Source organism: Electrona antarctica (genome assembly GCF_951216825.1).
Source record: "Electrona antarctica genome assembly, chromosome: 11".
Classification (NCBI taxonomy): Eukaryota; Metazoa; Chordata; class Actinopteri; order Myctophiformes; family Myctophidae; genus Electrona; species Electrona antarctica.
This window is the reverse complement of record NC_136792.1, coordinates 23,062,444-23,088,154: the sequence shown is the minus strand read 5'-3', so window position 1 is coordinate 23,088,154 and position 25,711 is coordinate 23,062,444. Positions and strand designations below refer to the sequence as shown.

The window sequence follows — 25,711 nt, the reverse complement described above, 5'->3', positions numbered from 1 at the left end:
CATTCTCACTCATTGTTAGTATAACCATGTAACCCCTGTTTTAGAATCAGCAAACATAGCTTGTAGATTGGCAATTTTTTGCAATTTTTGGTCATGCCATGTTCAAAATATGGATGTCTGGTTGAAAGTGGTTAACTTGTCATTTAGAAGGTGTAAAAAGGACCTAATGGGTCAATGTTTGTTTACTTTACACCCTCTTCCTGAGTTAAATTAGCACAGAGGAATTTGCTGGGCAGCTGCTGATGGAGCTGCCTGTAATAATCTGAATACTAGCCACTCATTGGCTTAAACTGGGGGCAGAGGCGGTGCGTTTAGAGTCTGGTCCCGAGTGCTTGGCAAAATAAGCCAAGGACCCGCACCAAGGAGGCGTGGCCATGCAAATCCACTGCATGCCGATTGGAGAGGCGGGGACAATGAGGCGTGTTTATGTAATGAGGTGTGCGCTGACAGTGGGGAAGTGATACGTTCATTCAGGAGCATTTCAGCTGGGCCTGTTGCTGGTGTTCTGTAAGAGAGACTTATATGTCTGACTGGCTGTTGACTGGTGCTACTGACTGAGAGGAGCTTTTATTGTGGAATACCACTTCAATAGAGACTGCCTGACTGGCTGTCTGCTGCTACTGAGAGGGTCTTTTATTGTGGAATACCACTGACTTCACATGGATTATCATTACATTGACGCAAATATCTCTGAAACAAACAGTGACTTTGAGGTATGTGTGTGTGTGTGTGTGTGTGTGTGTGTGTGTGTGTGTGTGTGTGTGTGTGTGTGTGTGTGTGTGTGTGTGTGTGTGTGTGTGTGTGTGTGTGTGTGTGTGTGTGTGTGTGTGTGTGTGTGTGTGTGTGTGTGTGTGTGTGTGTGTGTGTGTGTGTGTGAGTTAATTGCTTTCATTGTTTTCTTTCCTGTACTTTAGCGGCATGTGTGTGTGATGTTTTCACTGTCTTGTGTGTGTGTGCGAGTGCACGCGGCGTGTGTGTGAAGCTAATTGCTTTTTCTTTGTTTTCCTTCCTGTACTTGGGGAAATGAAGACGGTTGTCCAATGGGCTTTAGGTTCATCCTATGCATGAACATTGTGTGTGTGTGTGTGTGTGTGTGTGTGTGTGTGTGTGTGTGTGTGTGTGTGTGTGTGTGTGTGTGTGTGTGCGTGTGCGTGTGCGCGTGCGCGCGTGTTTAACTTCATGAGGAGTTTAGAATACACTCAGTCAGCTGAATACATGTGACCAGGATTGTTTGAATGAAGGAATGACAGTTAGTTACTGAATGAATGGATCAGCTAGTGATTGAATGAATATCACATTCCCTCCTCTGTAACGTAATTCCTTTTATTTGCATTCCTGCAGTTGGCTGTTCATGTTCCATAAGGGCCACAACGGCAATAAGTCTCACGAGTCACGACTTCATTGTGTTTGTATCGTGATTCTCCGATAAACAACATGTGTTTTTCTTGTATGACATCAAATCAAGACGGTGTGCATTGATCAGATTGAGTGGGTTATCCACTTAAACCCCAAGCATCCGTATTGTGGGGAAGCAACGAATTAACAACGATAACCGAAAACGGAAAAGACACCTCTATAGACCCTGGAGGTTAATCATAAAGGGTAGAGCAGCAGTGGCTCAGGAGGTACTGAGCCACTGCTGCTCGTGCGTGCGTGCGTGCGTGCGTGCGTGCGTGCGTGTGAGTGAGAGATTGGGTGAACACAATGCACATTGTAAAGCACTCCAAAGAAAGGCGCTATGAATGGTACATCTACCATTCACTAGCTAACTCTTAATAGCTAAATAATAATCAAGTGACTGTTTGGATTGAAACGCTGTGTTTACTGCTGTCAAAGTGATGTGCGTTTTCAGTATTATTCACAGGAAGATGCATGATCTTCCTGTGAATAATGCTATGTTCCAGCAAAGTAGAGTCACAGATCGTTGACTCATAGATTGTGTTTGCTCTGACCTGTTGTTGTTATAAACCCTGTTGCAGTCTGTTCATTTCAGATTTCTAGAGTTTTGCAAACTTTTAGTTTTAGGCCTCATGTATTAAAGTTCTCAGTTGCCAGTACTGATTTCAGTCATTTGGATTCCATAGAGGAATGTCCTAAAATCAAAAGTCCTTTCACAAATGGCAGATATTTTGGGATATTTGTTTGCTTTAATTCCCTACAGGCCTACACTACAGACAAGCTGATTTATATTGTTGCTGTTGGGCAGAAACCTTGCATCTCCTTTTTTGCTTTATTATTATTATTATTTTTATAAATTAACGCCCTACAGCGTCACACAAAGCATCAAAAGTATCTGATCTGTAAGCTGGAAACGCAGAGCGAAGCTTTTACTATTTTTATTTGAATCCTGAAAAGTAATGGTTTTGGACATAATGAGGTTTCCACCCGACAGAGATGCTATGAGCCTTCTATCTCTTGGACATCGCCCACTAAGTGCATGTGTCCCAATGTGTTTGTGTGAGTGTGGTGTCATGGTCTCACCCAGTGACTGACTGGGGCATAAGTCTGTCTTACATAGAGACGTTGCTGTAGGGCTCCAAACAACCATCGCTTTCACACAGACGGGCACGCACGCACGCACGCACGCACGCACGCACGCACGCACGCACGCACGCACGCACGCACGCACGCACGCACACACACACACACACACACACACACACACACACACACTCTCTCTCACATCACCACCAGAGTTGCCATGTCTACTTACTATAAGCTATGTTGGCCTTGTTTTTCTGTAAAGTCGCTTGTACTGTAAATTCTGGTTGTTGCAGGTTGCGGTCTCTCGCACAATCTGGCAACACTGATCACCACCTGTCTATAGCCTCACTGGCCACCAGAGAGAGGAACCTCACTGCTATTTCAGCCAGGCTGAGCTTTTTAAAAAAACGTTCTCAAATACATCCAATTTTGGCAGAAATGGCTGTAATAAACCACAAATCTTTTCGCCTAGCCATTTTTTGTCTTTTGCCATGTTTTATAACATGAGACCACTCGACCACGACTAGGCTATATATGTACTTCATTGTACGGTAGCAGATCTACAAGTTCACAACAACGCGTTGCCATATGATGCGTTGTGAGTTCATAACTGCTATTGTTGCTATTTTTAAAGACATGCATGGTCATTTGCATGGCCCCCATGCAAGTGAAAAAAGAAAACCCCATTTGGGATGTCGTCGCTGTAGTTCTCAAACCGACATAGTTAAGAAAGTATTTCCTGGCCAAAACATAATAATAAAAGCAGAATTTTAGCATGTCTATGGGCAGAGAAACAGCCTGCCAAAAGGGAGACCCATTTTAGCATTTATTGAATTAAAGTGCTATAATTATAGTAGCTGAAAAGTAAGTAACCCCCCAGCCCCCCACCCCCACCCTCCTCAGTTGAAATGTGCTTTCATCATGCTATATAGGTTCATAACATCATGCTAGGCGGGTACGTCTGAATCCATTTCCCATGTCATACAGTACAGTTAAGTTGAAGTGGACTCTCTCTTGAGAGCAGCAGTTTCTGGCTACAAGTCTTCATCCATCAACACGATGCAAAGCAGCCAAACGCACCATCAGGCTCCAACATTTACATAGCAGCACATTGTAAGATGCATATCGTCACCGTCCGTCGGGCACAAACCTCCTATCTCCGTAGTCTACGTTTTTGTGGGTTTTTGTCCCCCGTACATTTACCGCCTACTTGGTCATCATACTACAGCAGCGTCACACACAAGCAGCACGAGTAGCAGACGACCTGCAAGCCTGACACGCTGGAGCTTCATGCAGATCTGATACTTCCGATGCTTTTGAATTAGAATCCTGAAAAGTAACAGTTTTGGACATGTGAGGTTTCCACCCAGACAGACGACATCATTTGTTGATGTTCTTCTGACTGGGGGTTCATATTCTTTTAACAGCTTCTCAGAGACTTGCTTGGGTTAACAACTGAGCTCTTGGTCCTCCTGTCATCATCATCATCATCACAAAAAAGTCCCTCTTCTTCTTCTTCTTGTTCTATCACCCACATGTTAAAGTGCTTTCCCCTCTTTTCTCTCCTGATGTCAGATACTGGGATACAATGGCTTCCTTGATCAACCTTTGATTGAAGCTTGGTCAGCATAGCCAAGTCACAAACCTTCCGCTTGCCCTTCAAAGAGCCTATTAGAGGTCATTAAAAATGATTGGATTCCTTTTTGTGTGTATGGGCTTCACTGTGTGTGCTAGCTAATAATCCACTCTGGGTTCAAATAGGGACTTTGTCAAGCCTGTGTTCTCTGCTTTGCTGCAAGTCGTTGCTCCTGAATCCATATCTTTGCGATTGTTACATCAACACACAGCTATTCATTCACTTAATGCCCTATAACATTTCAGTTCTGGAATTTTTAGTTTCTCAAATATTCCAATTGTAGTTCACGTTCCTCTGTTTAGCCTGAAACAGTGAATCCACAGCAGTGGATTTTTAGAAGCAGCATTTTCTGTTCCCATTCCGGATGTCTTGTTCAAGGGGCTCAGCTGTCACACTGGACGCAGTTGTAACTGTGGTTAAAACTGGTCTGTAGTAACCTGCTCATAATTTAGTTTAATCTGTACATCATCTGGTCTGTAGTAACCTGCTCATAATTTAGTTTAATCTGTACATCATCTGGTCTGTAGTAACCTGCTCATAATTTAGTTTAATCTGTACATCATCTGGTCTGTAGTAACCTGCTCATAATTTAGTTTAATCTGTACTGTACATCATCTGGTCTGTAGTAACCTGCTCATCTTGTAGTTAAATATGGTACATCACTGCCAATATATTTGATAGACTGTGATCAAGCAGTGAAATGCTTCAGACGTGATTGAAGTTACTGTGCAATATGTTGCTGTATGTGAGAGTGCAGACTAACCAACACCAACTCAGGACTCCTGAGTCGCTGCCCTCTATACCCTCCTAGGATCAGGGAGTAGGTCTTTGCTGTAATACATATTTCACTCCACTAGGGTCATTGTTGATTGCTTATTGATTATAACTAGACCTGTACGTGCCCGTCGGCCACCGGCCTACTTGAGAACGATGCAACTTGGGAACCTAGTAATACCCGTTGTCAACTTGTCATAGCACCCGTTTTAACTGTCTGTCTGTGTCCCACATGGAGATCTCTGTATCTGCCTGTAAGCAGAGCACTAGACCTGCAAGTCGTTGTGGTAATAATGATTATCAATAATAATATTTTTACTTTTTAAAAATGTTTTGAAAGAATATTTATTTACATTTTATTTTATTGTAAAAGAAAAGGGGAAAAAAATTTACTTGTGACCCATAAAAATGGCCTCGTGACCTACAAATGGGACCCGACCCACTGTTTGGGAAGCAGTGAGTTGGCTTACTCACCCTGTGAAGCCATGAGTAATTACCACACTGAAGTAACTGATAGATCATTTTGGGTGGTGACTGGTGAAACATTCCTTTAATCAGATCAGCTGCTATCATGCTCTCGAAGATTCTCAATTTTGGATTGATTGATTGATTGATTGATTGACTGACTGACTGACTGACTGACTGACTGTCCACTCCAGCTCAGTCCTAAATATCCTAAACTGCCCATTACTGAATCTGGACTGGGCCAACATACAGTACAAGGACTGTAAGCCAGGCAAGGGAATAGTCTAATGCACTGGGCTGGCACTTTTGTTCTATTCTGGCAGAAGAAACTTACATAATAAAGCCAAGAGAGAGGGCTGTGGAAACTGGAAACGTTCAGTATGTGGAAAAACTGAACGCATCACTAATAATATCGTCTGCATTTATTTTAGTTTTGCAGCAATCTTAAGTGCAGCAAGTCTCCAATTCCCCTTTGTTTGTCCGGCTGTGAAAGAGCTAGTGAGTGTTCCGGACAGGACTTTAATCCGGAGGTCTGTCTCTTCAGAAGGCTGTGTGTGCCATGCAGGCTGTATGCCAGGCTGTGTGCCAGGTTGCTTTGTACCAGGCATGCCAAGTAGCCCTGGTTCCTGACCGGACGACAGAGTGATGTCATCAGTGCGGCTAACCACCATTAATCACTTAACTCCTATCTACTTTGTTGTACAACAAATTGCGAACAAAGCCGATCTTGCTATTGTGAAACCTTGTCTATTTCCCTTTTTGAGAAAAGGGACAGCACACCAAGGTTAATGTGGTTAAATGATTGTATTGTTCTTGAGTTGTTTGAATCTGCAGTTATCTGCTTTCTGTTTAAATCCATTAGATCCCTCTTTGCAGTCTGATAAAGTAACTCCAGGGAAGGATAGTGTATTATTTCTATGCCAGACAAACTGGTACAATCAATAATGAAATTCCTTGGTCTCATATATGTCTTAAATCCTTTTCAGCTGTGGCTGAAAGTCTTACCTAAGACTTTAATACTGAGGATAATCACACACTCCGGTGGATTGAGGGCCGGACTTGTGCAGTGGTACATCAAAAATGGCTTTACTGTGCTCCAGTTTTGACTTTGGCGATACGTTTTTTCAGAGATCCACTTAAGGGTGCTTAGTGTGTACAGGGCCCACTCTGTTGCCAAGTAGCTTATTTTAAGCGACTTTGGGCTTGTTTTTCTGCAAAGTACTTGGGCTTGCTTCCCAATGTTGTTTAAACAAGTGGTTCTCAAACATTTTCATGTCAAGGACCTTAATATGTATTTGGCCACGGGACCCCCATCTGAAAATAAAATGTTGTGCAAGGAACCCCCATTCAATATTTGTGTGTGTGTGTGTGTGTGTGTGTGTGTGTGTGTGTGTGTGTGTGTGTGTGTGTGTGTGTGTGTGTGTGTGTGTGTGTGTGTGTGTGTGTGTGTGTGTGTGTGTGTGTGTGTGTGTGTGTGTGTGTGTGTGTGTGTGTGTGTGTGTGTGTGTGTGTGTGTGTGTGTGTGTGCGCGCGTGTGCGTGTGGCTGAGGAGTTGAAATTTCAGGCATGGTGGCTGAGTAATGGAGCTCATTATTCAGGAATGGCACTTAAAGGATAATATAGCATTATTATTTAATTGGGTGAAAAGCCCAAAACCTGTGTTCCACAACAGTGTACATTTATGAGAAAGAACGTATGGAGAACTCAAAGAAGACTTTATTGCGTCTGTTTTTGCTTTTTTTTTGGAGGGGGGGGGGCTTTTTATGTCTTTATTGATAGGGAACAGTAGTCAGACAGGAAAGGGGGAGAGAGATGGGAGTGACACGCGGCAAAGGCCGTCGGGGTCGGAGTCGAACCCGCGGCACACCGTCCGGCTGGATTGGCAGCATAGGTTGAGCTAACCGTCCGGGTCCTGTTTTTGCTTTTGATGTACTTATTGTTTGTGTGCAACATGCAACATGCGATGTGCTCAACATGTGATGTGCTCACATTGCTGTTATTAACATGACAGACTTCCATTCAAAAGCTTATACTCCTCCATTTGTAGAAAGAGTGCATGGTCACGCACTGCTGACAGCAGAAGCAGAGAATTATGGCTACTAGATCGGTGCCCGGATGTAGGTCGGAGCAGTTCCACCCATCTGTCTGTGTCCCTTTTATGCCCATATATGGAGATTTCTGGATCTGTCTCTGTGTCCCTTTTTCCTATATATGGAGTTCTGTATCAGGCATGTCCAAATATGGAGTGTTGTGATGTCAGAACAGGCCAGCTCCATATATGGACCATGGGCAGAGGCTGGGGAAGAGGCCTTTTGTGGCGGTTCTAGGCAACCATGGGTCCGACCGACTCGACACCGGGCACTGCACTCCCTGTGGGGGTGTGGAACGCGTATGTCGAATTTGAAGTCGGTGTGGCGAACAATTCTCGGGTTACGTGGATTACAGACGTACAGACGAAAGATTTATGAAAGAAATAAAATATTGATGGTGTTTTTATTTTTGAGGGGCACTAGCCCCTCCTATATACAGGTTTAATGTTGGTTTTTAGTTCAATGTTTGTTTTAAAAACGCCATTGACAATGAAGGGAAAATTTACGTCATATTGTCCCTCATTACAATGTTTGTGTTGGCACCGTTTGTTTCACCATTACATCACCTAATCAACATGAGTTAGACTTTAATATATTAGCGCCCCTCACTTCACACGGGTGTGATTGTTTTAATTTTAGTTATAGAGGGCAAGTATAATGTTTTAAGGCATATTTGTCTTATTAGCCAGAGATCCTTTTAACGGTTTCACGCCCTGTTGAGTACTTGTCCGCTAGCAATTTATCATTCTGTTGAGCTGGTCAAGTCATCGTGATGTCAGAAGTGATGTCAGCGGTATCCCCTTTTATGCCCATATATGGAGTTCTTTGTCAGGCATGCCCAAATATGGAGTCTATGCAGATGTCGGAATGTCAGAAGTCGGTGGGACGAACCCGTATTTCGGCATGCCCAAATATGGAGTCTGGCCCGGGTAGAGGCCTTTTGTGGCGGTTCTGGACAACCGTGGGTCCGACCACGCGCGTGTCGAATTTGTAGTTGGTGGGGCGAACGGTTCTCGGGTTACGACGTACACGCACACAGAAACTTGGTGCAGTTATAGTTTGATGGTGGTTTGTGTTTGTGTTGTGCATAGTTTTTTTTATTTTGGGGTTTAAAGAGTGCTGCTGTGGCTCCATGTGCCAATAAAAATGCATTCACTGTGACGGTATGTCTGCCTATGGGCTGTATAGCTGTAGCGTTTTACTGGGCAAAGTGGGGTCCTCTATGTGAACAATGATGTGTGAGGGGTCGATGTCCCTGCCCTGGGGAGGGGGGCACTGAACGGCTCACTGGAGCTGAAGGACACTGTGTCCTTCTGGGACAGAGGGCTATAAAGCGTCCAACCTCTCATTCCTGCCCCTGACTGACAGGCTTCTGGTATACTGTACATGAAGAACAGCGTGTTTCCACTGATGCAAGAGGCTGTTTGAGCTGGTAAAGCATACGACAGGCGAGGTACTGGAATAGAGCAGGTGAGGTTTCATCAGGCAGATTAGGGGGGGTTACATGTGTGTTTGCGAGGGTGTTTTGTGTGTTCACTTCTTTTAAGTTGTTTTTTTTTGTCATAAACCTGCTCATATAGAGTCTGTTTTTGTCATTGTAACATGACTTGGAATTTCAGTTGCATGTGTTGTTGTTCTCTTTTGGACCATAATACTCCCAGGGACTATTGGCCCATTTCCTGAAGTTCAATGTATGCTCCATTGCACGAGGGCGTCGCTTGCCGAAAAGAACGGATCTTTCATCTAACAATGCGTGCTGTTAAGGCCAAACCGCACCAATGCAACTAGTCGCAACGCCTTGTAACTGCCATTGGCGATAATGGTTGTGAGTAGTTGCAAGTTGCATGTTACAAGGAGTTGCGAGTAGTTGCATTAGTGCAGTTTGGCCTTTAGATTAAAGATCTGTTATTTTTGTTAAGTGACACCGTTGTGCAACTCAGTTTATTTCTTTATATACAGTGGCGTCACACGCCCATTCATACAAAATTGCAAATAGGGCAAGGGAATCAACGGTATTTGCGTGTGGGTGCAGACAACGGTGAATGGATTTGGTCCTGTTGGTGGCTCCAGAGCAGCTTGAAAAAATATATATTTACATATATATATGTCTACATTTTTCATACAATGCACAATGGTTGTTGGAGCAGGTCCCAGTTTTGCACTAAATGATATCACTGTGTACGATCCTTCAAAACTACATGCTGATAATCTGTGCTGTTGGCACCTCCAAGACAATGGCACCCCCAAACACCCTTATGTGTGTCTCTAATTAGACATTAGTATGGCCTCAGTCTTTGAGAATGAGGATACAGTATACAGAACAGTGACACTAATACGTAACAAGTATTTTGTACCAAGTTGAATGAGCAACAGTTTGTGATGTCTGTGCCAGTGGTCAGCAGATCTCATTGACCAGCTCGTCTATGTGGGTCAGCGGAGGCTATAGTGGACGCGTTGAAGAGGCCATCGGACATCAATCCATGTGCTACAGCTGTTGACCAGGAAAGGAGGTCAATGGTCTTGTGCAGCCTGTCAATTTCTTTTCTACCCTTAAGCTCCGAATGGCCAGTTGTAATTAAAACTGTTGTGAATTAGAACATGGTTGGGTGGAAAATCTGGTAGGGATCACATAAGAATCCTTTTTTTTTACCCCTAGGTGGAAAGTATTGAAATGCTGCAGTTTATGCAGCCCAAGAACATACAAAGATGATCTGTTTTCCCTAAACCTTTTTATTTATTTATTTATTTGCTTCATTTGAAACAGTGATTTACTGTGCATTAAACTACTTGGGCACTATAGTATACTTTGTCATGGACATGCCCAAAATAGAGAGGACAGGTTGAAAGTGGTTTTAACATACAGTAGTTCTATGTAAAGGTGAATCTGTGTTGGCTGAAGTGTGTTCTATGTGGATCTATTCTATGTCTGGTTAATCTCTCAACTAAACAGAACATATTGAACTAAGTGCAGTGGAATAGCCAATTACATTATTGTACTGTAAGTAACGACAGATGGATAGATCTCTGACCACTGTATTAATTGCCATAGCCTGATTATGTCTCTGCTGACAACAGCAGAGACAGGTTGTACATCCGTCCGTGCGTGACCTCACAAAACGTTCCGTATTATATCAATATGTATCCGCCCTACACTATGCCCAAAAACACTTTTTTATTAAATGTATTCAAAGTCTTCACTACATACAGTAGATAGTACTGTATTAGTCTGGACAGACATGGATTGTAAACAGCAACTGGTTGGCGGAGGGTGATGTCAATCGCGATTATGTCCATGTACAGTACATCGAACATAAATTAAGTTTACCAATCAGTCCTCATGGTGATTCTTGACACTTGCACCTATATCATTTCTAATAAGGAGATCCAACTGTGCTGTGGCTCATTATTTTGTACTTGATTAATTTCATGGTTCTTCTATTTTTTGTTGTTGTTTTTTTCAACTTCCCCTCTTGTTTGTCCTGTTACACGAACACAATGCACTCCTCTCCTCTCCTCTCGTCATACAACCACCAACCCCATTCCTGCACCCAAATATCCTGCGGCACATTCTTCTTGCGGGGGTCCTGTCATTCTTTCACGTCCCCCTGTTCTTCCGTTCCTCGCCCCGCTAAACCTTCCACATTCCATATGCACGCTCCTTTGCTCCTGGTTCCTTCTTTGAGTTAGCGGAGTGCAGCGTAGCCCCAGTAGCCATGGAGGACAGCGACCACGGGGAGAACTCCTCAGAGGAGGAGCAGGAAGGCGGCCATGCCTCCCCTAACCACCATGAAGATGAAGAGGTATTGGATTAGAGCCCGACTGATACGTTTTGGGTCCGACCCAGAGTTTGGAGAGTTCTAGACCAGTCTCAAGCCTTTTCATTTCAGGGACCCCTAGACAGTATGATTCAACCTTTTTACCTCTGGGACCCCAAATGGAGCCCATGTACACTCTCGCAGACACAGACCCCACATCATCATTGAGAGCTAGTGTCCTCAACCAAATTAATGTTTTGACCGATATTTTGTGGTTGGAAAAAACAACTTAACTTTGAAATAAATAAAAATACTTTTTTGATAGATTTTTTTTTTTAAGCAATAGGCTATTAAACTTCAATACATGAAAATAACATTTGACTTGAATTATACAATGAACAAGCAAACAAGTCTATACAGTATAAAACTACAGTATAAAAGTCTATACAGAATAAAATACACTTAAAACTGAGTTTTATTTGGCCCCTTAAGCCCTATTCAAATATCTTAAAAAATGCCAGATCTACAAGCTCACAACGCATCGCTTAGGATACAGGATAAACAAGTGAAATTGGACGTGATGAAACAAAATTGGAACTGAAATACTATAAAATTGAAGATGATCGGATAAAATTGGTAACCCAACCTAAAAATGTATTTTCTGTTTTACGAAAGAGTATCAGTATGAGCTGTTGGCATCAACAGCCCATTGTCAGTCATAGGCGACTCCTTGAGTCAAGCGGCCTCAGTGCTCCTGCATTATTGATCTGTAGCAGTAGGACTCACTCTGCTGCTCAGGAGACCTGCGGTAATACGAGCATCCATCCCTGCCAGGTATACATTACAGACTTACTTTGTTGTTGTGTTTGACTAATAATAGTGCAGCAGCAGTACTCTGTGTTATTGACAATGGCAGAGATAAAGGCGTTCAATTCTACTTTGGAAAGAGAAGGAGAATAGGATATAGCATCGAATAGAATCAACTTTAGTGTAGTGTCTCACATCACACGATTACCAGTGTAAAAGAGTGGGTGCAATAATGGATAAATGGCATTGGGTACTGTATGTCCAAAACCTTTCAGGATAAATAAATAAATAAATAAATAAATAAATAAATAAATAAATAAATAAATAAATAAATAAATAAATAAATAGCACTGAGATCGGCTTCTTCTTCTTTTGTGTGACACTGTAGTATGACAAAGGACGAGGGCATTGATTTACGAGAAGAAAAAAAAAAAACGTTATTATGGAGATGGGATGTTTCTGCCAATCTGCCCGACAGCAATGAAATGCTTGTTTTGTAGGTGGAACACGGCATATCAAGTCAAAGTTTCATGTGCCTGGTTAAAGTGACATGGTTAAAGAAATGAAAAAGGGAACGTCAGGTATAAAATCACATCATAAGGCAGGTATTAACAAATAATAGAATAAACAAATAAAATAAGTTTAACAGGTAGAATAAATGTTTTTTACACTCTCTGCATTATAAGTGAACCCTCAGGGACATTTTCAGCCTAGCGATGCAGTTTGTTAGTAAGCTGGGTGATGAGTACTGTAGCTCTGGTCCATAGCCTAATGCACTTTGCTGCCGTTGCATTTAGGGACTGTTCTCTTCCTGCCGTCGCATGAAATGCAGACCAGCCTCTCCTCTGTAGCGAAAATATTAAGAACGTTTTACCTACTCACCAATACAAAGGCGGCTTGTGTAATTAGAAAGCCTACTTTCCTTGATGGACGCACTCTGAGACCCCCACCACACATAAAATGTACTTTTTGGCCAGAAAGGGATTTATTTTCACCGGAACGAAAAATCTTGAGGTTTTCTCTTGGCAATATCGGGCGCAGTGGAGTAACTAAAGGTATTTTTTTTCCGACTGCAAAACAATCCCCCACCCTCCCACTTGGAACTTTGACACCTTCTCGTTTCACCATAGTAAAATAAAATAGCAATAGCCACTAAAGAAACCTAAAATAAAAACATGTTTCCACTGATATTTTTTGTTTATGTTGCTATATAACCACATTATAAAGTCGCATCCACTTTTACTTAATTAAATCAAACACTCAATTTATTGAAATTATTTTATTGGTTATTGCTTCATCCAACACAAAAACACTCTTTGTTTCAACAACGCAGCATAATTCGCAAAATGCTTCTTGTCTCTTTGATCTGCTGAATGTAAACTTACTCTATACCTTGTAATCATAGACCTTGTTACATTGTTTCCCCTATAGTCCTTATCTCCTGCATGGCTACTCTAAATTGAATTGATGTCTCTTGGATGTCTGCCAAAGAAAGTGCTGAGCCAGACAAATGCCTTTTTGTTCCCCCACAACAACACTTGAAACACAATGTAGAATCTGACCACTTCCAAGATGCTCAGTCAGGACAGTCATTGAGACTTTGAACTGTGTCTGCTTTATTTGACATCTAGATTATATAGTGAGCTCATCACTTGAAAGGTTAGGATCTGTTATTCTTTCTTCTTGACCACCAGAATCTAGCCTAGGTTACCTTTTCTCCGTCTGATGCCTTTTTGTCAAGATTGTATGCATGCACCTAACAAAATGCACAAATGTTTTATGTATTTATGCATTATGAGGCATTAGAGGTAAACATAGTAATGGCTTCCAACACTACATGCTTTAAACAAAAAAGAAAGAGAGCACTCAAAAATGTGGAGGAGATGATATTTAAAAAATAGTTTATTCCATATTGAAGCCAACATGTTTGGACCACGGTTTCCTGATGAAGACTGAGAGGTCAAAACATGTTGGCTTTTATGGAATAAACTTTGAATACAATACAAAGAAAGAAAATAATTGAAAACAACCATACACAAATCAAAAACACCCCCACCCTTTCTTAATCTCTAATCCTAACTGTACCAGGGTCATTGCAAAACCAACTTTGTATCCGAAACTAAATTGTACAGTATACAGTATCTGGGCACCAAAACCCTAATGATATATGAATCCAAACGTATATCCTCAGGTATCTAAACTTAAATCTGGACCCCCAGAAATGCTGCTATACACATTCTAAAAACATGTTTTCTCTCTCTCTCTCTCTCTCTCTCTCTCTCTCTCTCTCTCTCTCTCCCTCTCTCCCATGTGTAATATTCCCCTTGACCTTGGTACCTCATCTGCCCTCTTCCCTATTTTCACCTCCTGAACACTTATCCCTGTGTTCTGAACTGTCGCCCGTATCATCCCTATGTTCTCAACACTTATCCCTGTGCTGTGAACGCTCTTCCCTGTGGAACCTACCCCATCGTTCCTCTGCACTGTGGAACCTACCCCATCGTTCCTCTTCCCTGTGGAACCTACCCCATCGTTCCTCTTCCCTGTGGAACCTACCCCATCGTTCCTCTTCCCTGTGGAACCTACCCCATCGTTCCTCTTCCCTGTGGAACCTACCCCATCGTTCCTCTGCACTGTGGAACCTACCCCATCGTTCCTCTGCACTGCCGGCATGTCACTACTCCTGCCACTGTATCTTGGCCCCCCCCCCCTCCATAGCATTCGACCCACTCAGAGGACTCGGAGTTGGAGAATATCATGCAAGACCTTTCCCACCACCCAGGGGAGCACGACCACGAACACCACAGTCATGATGACCCCCAGAATCACCACCACCAAGACCACGAGCACAATGGTCATGACCCCCAAAATAACCACCACCAAGACCACGAGCACCTCGCTCATGACCCCCAAAATAACACCCACCAAGACCACGAGCACCTCGCTCATGACCCCCAAAATAACCACCACCAAGACCACGAGCACCTCGCTCATGAAGCACACATTGAAACCCAGGATGAAGACCGCACCCACACTCCGTCTCTTTTGCAGCCGCCTGCGGTGTTCTGCAGTGATTCTGGTCCAGAGCCCAGGTCGCCATCGCATGGGGTGGTGGAATTTGACTTGCCGCCGCCCCCTCCCAGGCCCAAGAGCCCCTGGGGTCTATTTGACCCCTACTTCTATTCTGAGGTAACGTCATCAGCACACCCAAGAGATCCAGGCGGGGAACAGTCTGTCATTGTGTCGCGTGTTGAGCTTTGATCCCACAGAGATGGATTCATACAGTCCTTTGACAAAGCTGCTGTATAGTGTTTTATGAGCTATTACTGAAATAGTCTGATCTGTGTTGATATGGAGGCAGCCTCATTTGAATTTGGGTTGAGGATTGAGATGACTGACAATAATATGTTTATTGTTACTGTAACTGTAATACAACATTTCGTTTAGCGCAACCACAGCTGCATTATACAGTACAAATACAGCAGTTATATGCCATAAACTGTCACAAGTCAAGTCATAAAAGTATGTTGTCAAAAATGTGAACATCCATAATACTGGTACATCCAATATATGTTACAGCAAGATGTTAGACAACAAGAAACCAGAAACCAAACCAACCACTCACTGGATATATTTCACTTGCCTAATGACACATATCGCACTTGCCATGGCAAACAAAGTAAACTGTGTGTGTGTGTGTGTGTGTGTGTGTGTGTGTGTGTGTGTGTGTGTGTGTGTGTGTGTGTGTGTGTGTGTGTGTGTGTGTGTGTGTGTGTGTGTGTGTGTGTGTGTGTGCGCGGCTGTGCACATCAATGCTGTCACAGTTCTGCTGTTGTCTCTTTGTCCTGGTGTAATATTGTACATGCTATTGTTGAAGTTATGTCATTGTGAATGGTACTGATCCAGTCATGTGAATGGTACTGATCCAGTCATTGTGAATGGTACTGATCCAGTCATTGTGAATGGTACTGATCCAGTCATTGTGAATGGTACTGATCCAGTCATTGTGAATGGTACTGATCCAGTCATGTGAATGGTACTGATCCAGTCATTGTGAATGGTACTGATCCAGTCAGAGGTTATGTCATGGTAACCTAACCTCTGACTTCAGGATTATTTCAGGACTGAACATTTGATCATAATCGTAATATACACACATTGCTTAACCACTTAAACCCCAGGATCCATATTCTGAGTGGAAACATTCGCAGAAAATAGCCGATCGACCAACACATTCTGAGCTTATCTATTTTCAGCCATTTTCAGTGAAGATATTTAATGTAGAGCAAAAACCAAGAAGACACTGGCAGACTGTGGCAGAGAGCCCTGAGGGACTCCGCTCAGCCATATGGGGTTTAAAAGCTTTCTTCTAATGGTGATTATTGACCGACCTGCTCCCTGTGTTTTGTCTGTTTTATGTTTTCCAGGACCTGGACAAGGAATATGTGGGTTTCGCCACACTGCCAAACCAGGTGCACCGCAAATCTGTCAAGAAGGGCTTTGATTTCACTCTCATGGTCGCAGGTGAGTTATAGTATAACCGCATAACTAATAACCGCATTGGTCATTAGTGGAATTCATACAATTCATTCATACAATTATCCTGCATTCCAGGGTCTCAAATCTATTTTTTTCTCTCTTGTTTCCTTTTTATTTTTCAAAGGAGAGTCAGGTCTTGGAAAGTCCACTCTGGTCAACAGCCTGTTTCTCACAGATCTTTACAAGGACAGGAAACTTCTCAATGCTGAAGGTGTGTGCTAGTGTGTCCTTTCATTAGCTTTGATACCATTTCTTCACACTTTCACAAACCTGAATGTTTCATGTATTATTATTTTTTACAAAAAGCATGATGTCTCTGTCGGGTGGAAACCGTCATATGTCCAAAACTGTTACTGTTCTTTTTTTGAAATTATGTTTTTATTTTGATCATTGTGTACGAGCATAGTGAACAATTACATCATGAGAAGTACATTACAATCATGCATATACAGAGATATATTTCCACTGTTCTCAATGGTGACCAAAGTTAACACATTTTTCTTTTTCTTTGGAGCAAAAACAAAAAACATACAAACAAGAAAAAACAAAAAAAAAGACGAACATCTGGGCAGCTCTTAAGGGAAAAGGGGGAAAGGAGACGCTTTCACAAATCTACATTACAACTTATTTGTAAGCAAGTACAGGGTCATACATTCAGCAAGTTACAATGAAAGAAAGGAAATGAGAATAAAACATAAAGACAAAAGAGGCATAGGACGAGCGATAGCAACACAGTACTTTGCTTTCCCTTATTCAGCAAAAGTCTGATCGGATAGGTGCGATATATTCAGTCCATTTAGTCCAGATCCAGAAGAACTTTTCTTCCTGTAATCTAAGTGAGTAAGTCAGTTTTTCCATCTTGTATATATCATGAGTTATCTCGATCCATTCCTCTACCGTGGGTGGTTGTGGTTGCATCCACCTCCTAGTGATAGCCTTCTTGCTAGCCACCAGGAGGGTCAGAATTAATTTTTTATCGTTACTATCAAATAAGTCATGTGGGAGGTTTCCTAGGTATAGGGTATCAAACTGGAAGGGGATGTCGATCCCAAACACCGCTTCTAAATGATCATGAATTTCCTTCCAATATGTATCTAGAACTGGGCATTCCCAAAACACGTGAAAATGGTTCGCTGCATTTTGATTGCATGACCTCCAGCAGTCTACTCCTGTACCTCTGTATCTTTTTTGCAGTGGTGTTATAAAATACCGTATATGATTTTTCCAATTAAATTCTCTCCACATATTTGAACATGTTGACTTCCATAGCGATTCGCAAGTTTTCTCCCATTCTTCTTCAGTTATAGTGAAATTCCCTTCTCTTTCCCATTTTTCTTTTACATATATCGTATTTTCAGTCGTGTTCTGCTGGAGACCATTATACAGTCTAGAGATAATCCTACTGCATGTAGGAGAGTCTCCTGCTGACAAAAACACCCTCATGAGGTCTGAAGCCTCCAAAAATAAGGCACCACTCAACGTCCGGTTCATGTAGTTTCTGAGCTGTAAATATCTATAAAAATCACATTTTTCCAGGTTATGCTTCTTCTGAACAGATTCAAAGCTCTTGAGTGCCCCCTTGTGTACAAAAGTGGTATAATAGTTGGTTATGCCTTTTGAGATCCATCTCCTAAATCGACAGTCAGTTCTGTTTGGAATAAATTCTGTGTCATACGCACACCATCTCAGCATTTTGGCCCCATTTTTAAGGTCACGTTTTCTCAATGTTTCTTGCCAAATCTTTAATGCTGTATTAATCCAGGGGTTATTTTTATCTTTCATATTATTTATTAACCTATCATCCCCAAAAACTGTTACTGTTCTACAAGCTCTAAACGTGCATCTTTGCACCGCCTTTTGAGCTTTTGATGCTGTTGTGTGACGCTGTTGTATGATCACGTAGGGTATTGAAAAAGAAAAAAATATGTTATATAGAGATGTTTCTGCAAAACGGCAACGATGATTGTTTAAGTGCTTTTGGTAAACCAATGGTGCGTGTCCTCCTCTCCCCCTGTAGAGCGAATCACTCAGACAGTAGAGATCACCAAACACACAGTGGACATCGAGGAGAAAGGCGTCAAGCTGAAGCTCACCATCGTGGACACGCCAGGTTTCGGGGACGCTGTGAACAACACTGAATGGTACCTGTGTCAAAGATCCATACGCGCACACATCACACACAGTCCTAATACTGTACCCCTATAACCGTGTCAGATCTATACGTTTATGAGTCAAACGTCATGTCAATATCATGTTGTCGGAAATCACGTAATAAATGGCTCCCAAATCATATTATTATAATTTATTATTGCAGAAACAAAGGACATAAAAAAAATCAAAGAAGCTAATTCGCCAAATGTTTCATTGTTGTATTTCATTCATGATTGTCTCTGTGTGTCCCAGCTGGAAGTCGGTGGCGGACTACATTGACCAGCAGTTTGAACAGTACTTCAGGGACGAGAGTGGCCTTAACCGCAAGAACATCCAGGATAACCGTGTGCACTGCTGTCTCTACTTCATCTCACCCTTTGGACACGGGTATGTATGACACACATGTTGGTTTCTAGCCATCAGCAGAGGTTGCCTCTGTCTTCCAGGGAGCAGGGGTAAAGCTCCTGACCGGTCCACCACTGTGGATAGTGCCTCCAGCTTGGCTGCCCACTCCAGAAAACACAGTAAATGTCCACATGATAGGATAGTAGGGAAGGACACATTGTCACTCACAACTCACAACATGTCGCAGCTGAGTGAGAATGGTCAAGTTTACTAAGCACTGTGAGACAGTGCCCTTAAACAAGTCTATCTACAGTATGAAATGTATGAAAAGATGTAATCTGCAACACAATTTTATACAACTGAACAAGTGGGGGGTCCCTGCTTCTCTCTCAGTTAAGGGGTCCTTGGCCATAAAAACAGCGAAGACCCCTAGCTGGTCTTGACATAAGTTGATTGAAAAGCTGCTGCATTCAACTGTTATCCTGTATGTATGGGGCATCATCAAACGGCAAAGTACATTAGCCTGATGTACCTGTTTCTACAGGCTGTGTATTCAGTCCCATGCATTCTTAAGCAGCAGCAGCAGCAGCACTACTCTGGAGTTAAAGGCACTCTGTCCTTCCTCCAGGCCAGGGAGACTTCCATCTGCTGCAATACTCACTAGTCATTAGGACTAAACGCTGATGTGGTACTTTTTTGTGCACTTTGTGCATGATGTGCGTGCCCATGCGTGCACTCCGTTTATCCCCAATGTGACCACTACAGTATTAGTGATAAAAGAGCTCCCTCTGGTGGCCAGTCATGGAACACACAGTCACACACTCATGAAGGGTGACATACATTGCAATCATAGGCTAGCCTTCAACAGAGAATCCCACAATGCATGCTTGCAAATGTGTTATTCATACCCAAGATGTGAGATGAATTAATTGGTCTATGTAGATTATTTTTAAACAGGGTGTCTATACAACTCTGCTAACGGGAGGGAGATTTCAGCAGTCTTTAAGGAATGCTAAATGGTAAATGGTAAATGGTGCATTTATATAGCGCCTTTATCCATGGCGCTTTACATAGATTGTACATTACATTCACCCATTCACACACACATTCATACACCGATGGCGGCGAAAACATGCAAGGCACCAACCAGCACATCAGGAGCAATTAGGGTGTCTTGCTCAAGGACACTTCGACACTAACTCTGGGGGAGCCCGGGTTCGAACTGGCAACCTTGCGGTTACCATCCACTCTACCCCTGAGCAACAGCCGCCGCCCCACATTTGCCGAATGCTGAAAGCATAAGATAAGAACTGAGGCCTGTGGGCCATAATTCTCTCTCGTAACCTTGGCTGTCTAGAGGCTGTTTCTGACCCTTTATAGGACAGATACTGTGCAGACTACAGAGACAGGAAACAGAGAGAGAGAGAGAGAGAGAGAGAGAGAGAGAGAGAGAGAGAGAGAGAGAGAGAGAGACATTAGAGCTCATGTGGCTATTGGGTCACCACATTTTAAACTTGTAACAAAACCAGGTGCAAAAGTCAACAAAGGCTGAAAAAGTATCACATTTAAAGTTATAATTTCCCCATAACCGTTCTTTACCCCCTAGAAAACCCAGCAAGCATTGTTCAATAGTCTACTACATACGCATGCAAACTTTGTGCGTTGATGGCGCTATGATGTCTTATTGTGTCTCCTGTATGTGACAGTTTGCGACCACTGGATGTGGAGTTCATGAAAGCCCTCCACGAGAAGGTCAACATCGTGCCCATCTTGGCCAAGGCAGACACACTCACCCCGACTGAGGTCAAGAAAAAGAAAATCAAGGCAAGGCTGCTGCAAATCAGACATGTTCCATCTACAGTTCTACACCAGTGGTTTTCAACCAGTGGTCCTTGAGGGGATTTCAGGTGGTCCCCAGCTAATTGATGGAGAGTTGGTAACCAAATGGACCCTCATAGATCTTTAACTCTTGAGAGTGTAAAATGAATCCAAATGGACCCTTAAGTTTAATTTTACTCTCTCAAGGATTACTTAATTTACAAGTACTCTACACAATTAGATAATGTAGAATAATTGTTATTTTGATCAACATTTGCCTGTTATATGTCTCCTATGGTACCACATCAATACAGCATGGAATTGTGGACAAAATCCTACCCGACGACGACAACAATATATTCTACGTCTTGGGTCTGAGAGGCTAAATCTCATCGAATGGTGGTCCGTGACTCAAATGCCGAATAAATAATGGACCTTGAAATGAAAACGGTTGAACCGAATATTTATATAACCGAATATTGTATCTGTTTTACGCAGCTGTATAAGGGTCTAGTGGGGTGTAAAGATTTATTATTTTAACTAGTGATAGCCTACTACGTTCGGACCCGCAAAACGCAGCTAAAAAACGCACCGGTGTGCAACCACCTTAATACCTTGGTGTCCTTGCAGATCCGGGAGGAGATCGAGGAGTACGGCATCAAGATCTACCAGTTCCCCGACTGTGACTCTGATGAGGACGAGGACTTCAAGCAGCAAGACCAGGAGCTAAAAGTGAGACCCGGACACCTACTGTCAGGGCATTCCACGCTTGGGTGGCAGTGCTGTAAAAGGAGAATTTACCCATATTTGTTTTGGAAGTGGGTGGTACTGGTTCTCGCTCCCTTTAGTATTGTGGCTGTGGGTGTCGCTCACTGTGAAGCCTTGAATTAATTCGTTTTTGTCGCATTCCAGTGCCAATAAGTTGATGACGGGTCATCTGTCAATAGGAGACACAGAAAGAGACTCTTTAAGAGGTGCATGTGTTTGGTCCGACATACCAACAGTCCGGCAGGCATTAGTCCGACACCAGTCCCTACCCAAAACCCAAACCCTAAACCTAACCTCCCTCACAGGAAGCTACGGGTTAGTTTTAACCTGCCACACATCCCGACATACGTGGTATGTCAGATGCCAATTACAATTACACATACTTCTTTGCTAGGTGGTCAAGGTTTGAACTCCACATGAAGAAGATTGGAATTTGCTTCACCATAGGAAGCATGCCCATTCACTTAAACAGAATGGAAGAGAGTGGGAGGTAAATATTTAGTTTGCACATTACTTCCATTAAAGGGCCACTTCACCCCTTTTGCAACCAGATCTTATTTTAATGATGTTTAGGACACAATAAGAACTTTCCTGGGGGTTTTTTTGTGCGTAATGTGTGTTTTTAAATATTTTAGTATTTCAAAGTGCCTGTGATGTCACAGGCACTGGTCTCACTTCCTTCCTGGACTACATGTTGTCTCAGACAGCCCTCCCCCTCTCCACAAGGAGAAGCAGTGCACCAATTATTGGTGAACCAATATTTCTCCAGCGCTTGCTCCATGCGCGCCCGCCCCTCTAGACAAGAAAGACTTGCTCCATGCGCGCCTGCCCCTCTAGACAAGAAAGACTTGCTCCATGCACGCCCGCCCCTATAGACAAGAAAGACTTGCTCCATGCGCGTCCGCCCCTCTAGACAAGAAAGACTTGCTCCATGCGCGCCTGCCCCTCTAGACAAGAAAGACTTGCTCCATGCGTGCCCGCCCCTCTAGACAAGAAAGCACGCTGGCTGGGCCAGGCTAGTCAAACACACAGACTACATTATTTTTCAATAAATAAACACATTTCAAACTGTGCTACTGTTATCTACTTTGAATACTATTAACATTGAGTGACTGCAGTTTCCAGCTGTGAAATGTCCCTTTAATGCATCAAAATCATCGTAATTTTCAGGGCGGAGCTTCTAAAGTATATATGTTTATCTGGGGTTATGTATAGGAACATAAGGAGCTCTGAGATTGCCCAGGTTTAGTGAATTTGCTCTGGAGGAATACTCTGGGGACACATAAGCCCTCTTTTTTGTTGATGGTTTCTCTGAGGACATAGTCATTGACCACACAGTTGAAACCTGCCACCTCAAACAACTCAGCCAGGAGCTCTTTAGAGAAGAAGTAGGACCTAGTACCATCCGTCGGACATAGAAGTTGTTGCCCAGCTTGCTGCCAGCTTTAAAGCGAAGCATGGCGTGATCATTGAGGCCATAGTCTCTGAACAGGAGAACTCCTCCTGGCTTTAACACCTTGCAGATGTTCTCCAGAGCCTGCCTCATCTTGTCAGGGTGGATGGCTGACAGGACAAAGATAAGTGTAACCACATCAACACTGCCGTCTGGCACATTGTTCCTCAAATCATTGTGGGTCAGGTCACACTGGAAGGCACAACACCGCTCAGGGCAGCACAATGGATTTTGCTTGACAAAGTCCACAGCTCGTGGTGAGAAGTCACAGGCATAAACAAATATATTGAGATCCTCTTCCAGGAGGGGGAAGATGCAGTTTCCTACCCCACAGCCTGCTTCAAGCAACACCAGCCGCTGGGACTCAAACTGTCGACGGGCCTTGAGCTCTTCAAACTCCCTGGTTGTCCAGTGCCTGTCCTTGAAGAAATGTGTCGTGTTTCTCTTATAGAACAAATCCCAGTTTTTCTGCACGTCTTTCTATAGCTTCAGCTGTTTGAAGTCATAAACGAGACGTCTGTCACTTGTTGAGATTTTTTCCGACTGTTCATGGATGCTGTTGTTTTGTCCCGAGCGGCTCTGTTGGTCATTCAGTTCTTCAGGAGCTGCGATGTTAGAATCCAGCTCGGCATTCATCTGGAGTGCCATGCTGAAACCTTCGTGTCAGGCCTCAAGTCACTACTATATTTGTTGATTCGTTTTGTTCCTCACATTGATATACACCCAAAGTGAGTTTGCAGCAGCAAGATTTGTGAACTGTTAGGATAAAAGGTTAGCCAATGTAATACAGCCACCTTAAGGACTGCTATATCTGTACCGAGTAGACCTCTAGACCACGTATAAAAAGAGCTGCTACCTCTAAACGCATTTTACTTCTGAGGCTTTTTTGTATAGTATTTAAAAGGTTTTGAGCTGCTATAAGTTGTCCCAAAGTGACTGCAAATGATTGCTGCTATTCATTTCAAAAAGCGTTATACCCTGTATATATAACGATGCAATGTGACATAGCTATTAACACAATGCTGTACCTCCACCAACTGTAATCAGACATATAATTCCATATTTGGGCAAAATTCAGCCTCCATTGACTTACTGTATACTAGAAAGGTGCAATTCTGTGAAATTGCAAGTGCGGTTGCACTGACGCGAGCCGCAAGGAATCAGCTGGGAAATGAATTCTATCTTGAATTCTTCATGTATTCGTTCTTCTTCATGTGGGAAGCCATTTGCGTGCTTGTAATTCATGGGTTTATTGCGACCGCATGTTGGATTTACAGTAAATGCAGTCAGTTGTTTGCTTGGAAAAGGTTACAAAAAACATCCATTGAACTCAATGAACAAAAAAGGTTAACAAAAAACAGGTTTATTTTAGCTGGCATAAAGGTTCTCGGACCTAGAACAATAGTGTTGCCTACCCCAAACACACTAATAAAAGCTGAAAGATGAATAAAAAATCACACCCGTGTGAAGTGAGGGGCGTTATATATACATATTTTATGACGTAATTATCAGACAAAGCAAACATGGACAAAACAAACATTAAACTCTGTCCATGTCAATGTCGTTTTTAATGTTTGTTTAAGGAAAAACAAACATTAAACCTGTATACCCCTCACAAATAAAACTAGAAAGAAGCAATTCTGGGAAATTGCAAAGTGTGGTTGCCTCACTGGCTGATATAGGCCCCTCCCGGTAATTTTGCTAGCCAATGACAATGTCAAGTCACCCTTGTGATCATGCGTAAGTAATTCGGAGGGTTTTTCCCCCCCCGAAAATATGTTTTTGCAACAAACTGGTAAGTGTTTTTGCAATTGTGGCGCCCCCTATGGATGAAAATGGAATTGCTTTTGGCTCTGTGTTGATTAAGCCACCCTCGACATGTGATTCAGATTTGGGATGGATCGGACATTCCGTGCGTGAATTGTGGCATTTTTTGTAAAATAGGCCCCTCCCACTAACTTTGGAAGACGATTACGGACGAACGATACAGAAAATCTAAATTCTGACTGTGCTGTTTTAATCGGATAGGTCCGGAGATCATGTGTACCGATTTTTGTGAGATTTGGACAAAATCTGTAGGTGGAGGATCCAAAAGTGGGTTTTGAACAAAATTCAAAATGGCGGAAAATCTATCCAGACGCAAATGGGCGTGGCCTATATGTGGAGATGCGTCATGACCCAAGGAATCGAGGGAAAAATATTTTTTATTTCACGACCTACCGTTTCCAGAGTTATAATGCAAAACGTAAAGTGGGCTGTTATAGCGCCACCATGAGGCCGACCGAAGTAATCATAAGTTAATTAATTTTCGTAATTATTATGAACCTCCCTTCCAATTGTTGTAACTACAGCCCTTAAGGTCTCAGAGGAATAAATGGTTGAATGTGAGTTTTGGCATTTTCCCATTCAAGTGAATGGGGAAAATTAATTCACTAATTAATTCATATCAATTAAACTATACAACGGATGTCTTAGCAAGGAGATAGCACACGATTCCCGATAAAGCCGGTCGTTTTGACATCTGGCTCAAGTGTGTGCGGCAAAAACTGTGGGAGGAGTAGCACGGCAGAAAAAAGTTTATACAGAAAGAAAACAATAAACAATAAAGAAAAGGTAAGGGGAACAA

The 25,711-nt window shown here is 42.7% G+C and overlaps 1 protein-coding gene and 1 pseudogene across 2 annotated transcripts in view; one reads left to right on the top strand and one right to left on the bottom strand.

Moving 5' to 3' along the window:
• The first annotated feature begins 574 nt into the window (after positions 1 to 574).
• Positions 575 to 25,711, top strand: part of septin4b (septin 4b) — a 33,712-nt gene continuing 8,575 nt past the window's right edge. Inside the window, exons 1-7 of the mRNA XM_079514809.1 lie at positions 575 to 713; positions 16,439 to 16,535; positions 16,675 to 16,761; positions 18,568 to 18,691; positions 18,954 to 19,088; positions 20,753 to 20,870; positions 21,495 to 21,596. Coding sequence (XP_079370935.1) covers positions 660 to 713; positions 16,439 to 16,535; positions 16,675 to 16,761; positions 18,568 to 18,691; positions 18,954 to 19,088; positions 20,753 to 20,870; positions 21,495 to 21,596 — 717 coding nt within the window. The 5' untranslated portion in view covers positions 575 to 659. The remainder of the gene's footprint in view (positions 714 to 16,438; positions 16,536 to 16,674; positions 16,762 to 18,567; positions 18,692 to 18,953; positions 19,089 to 20,752; positions 20,871 to 21,494; positions 21,597 to 25,711) is intronic.
• Positions 22,838 to 23,733, bottom strand: LOC306932909 (tRNA N(3)-cytidine methyltransferase METTL6-like; annotated as a pseudogene). The gene has a single exon. The product of its transcript is annotated as a tRNA N(3)-cytidine methyltransferase METTL6-like (transcript).